The 738-nt window shown below is 60.7% G+C and overlaps 2 protein-coding genes across 2 annotated transcripts in view; one reads left to right on the top strand and one right to left on the bottom strand.

Moving 5' to 3' along the window:
* The window catches only part of LOC104121777 (histone H1.8), a 5,245-nt gene extending 4,740 nt beyond the window's left edge, over nt 1–505 (top strand). Inside the window, exon 4 of the mRNA XM_009633822.1 lies at nt 416–505. Coding sequence (XP_009632117.1) covers nt 416–505 — 90 coding nt within the window. The remainder of the gene's footprint in view (nt 1–415) is intronic.
* Nucleotides 506–624: 119 nt separating this feature from the next.
* Nucleotides 625–738, bottom strand: part of PLXND1 (plexin D1) — a 56,390-nt gene continuing 56,276 nt past the window's right edge. The window contains 1 exon segment of the mRNA XM_009633821.1: nt 625–733. Coding sequence (XP_009632116.1) covers nt 625–733 — 109 coding nt within the window.

Raw genomic sequence — 738 nt, 5'->3', positions numbered from 1 at the left:
TGCGACGCCAGCTCGCTGCGCACGCCATCGGGAACCTGGGGAAGGGGAGCAGCCCCTCCCGCGCCCCCTAACACCAACACGCCCCCGCCGGCTCCGTCAGGGGATAAAGTGCTTTCACCGCGCCGTAGCTACTGGGGAAGCAACCGCTTTGCCTCAGCCCCGAGTTCCCCGTGTTGCCCAAGTCTCAGATGGAGGAGTGGTTATGTTGTTTACACATACAGTACAAAAATTAAAAGGCACAAAAATACACAGAATGCAGCAGATAGTGAACAGCTGACAGAGTCCCTGGTGTTGGAAAAACAAGGATGGTGGAGGGATGGGGTGGAAGGGAGCTCAGGGCTTGCTCCAATGGCCTTTGCCACCTCTGCCCGTTACTCCCTGGGCTCCCCTCCTTGCTTTGTGTCTGTTGTTACAGCTCCGGCAGCCCCGGCTCATCCTGAGGAGCTGCAAACGGGGACACAGGGAGCCGCTGCCTGCTCGGGCGCTGCTCAGAGGGAAGTGGTGACCCCAGCTTGCCACAAGAGTCACGTCTCCAGCTCTGGCTGACAGAAAATAAATTATGGGTGCCACGGTGCAGAACAGAGGGGGTTTGAGCTGCTCGGAAAGGTGTCTCGTGGCTTCTTGTTAGGCGAGGGAGCCCTTCAGCCGCGGGCCAGGCCCACCCCACCGCGAGGCTGGTTTGAGCATGACCCTGGCGGAGGTGCTCCGCGGTGGCTGCACGGCGTGCCTGCGGCTGGA

The sequence above is a fragment of the Egretta garzetta genome, unplaced genomic scaffold (genome assembly GCF_000687185.1).
Source record: "Egretta garzetta isolate BGI_Z169 unplaced genomic scaffold, ASM68718v1 scaffold332, whole genome shotgun sequence".
Classification (NCBI taxonomy): domain Eukaryota; kingdom Metazoa; phylum Chordata; class Aves; order Pelecaniformes; family Ardeidae; genus Egretta; species Egretta garzetta.
This window is presented reverse-complemented; position numbering and strand designations above follow the sequence as displayed.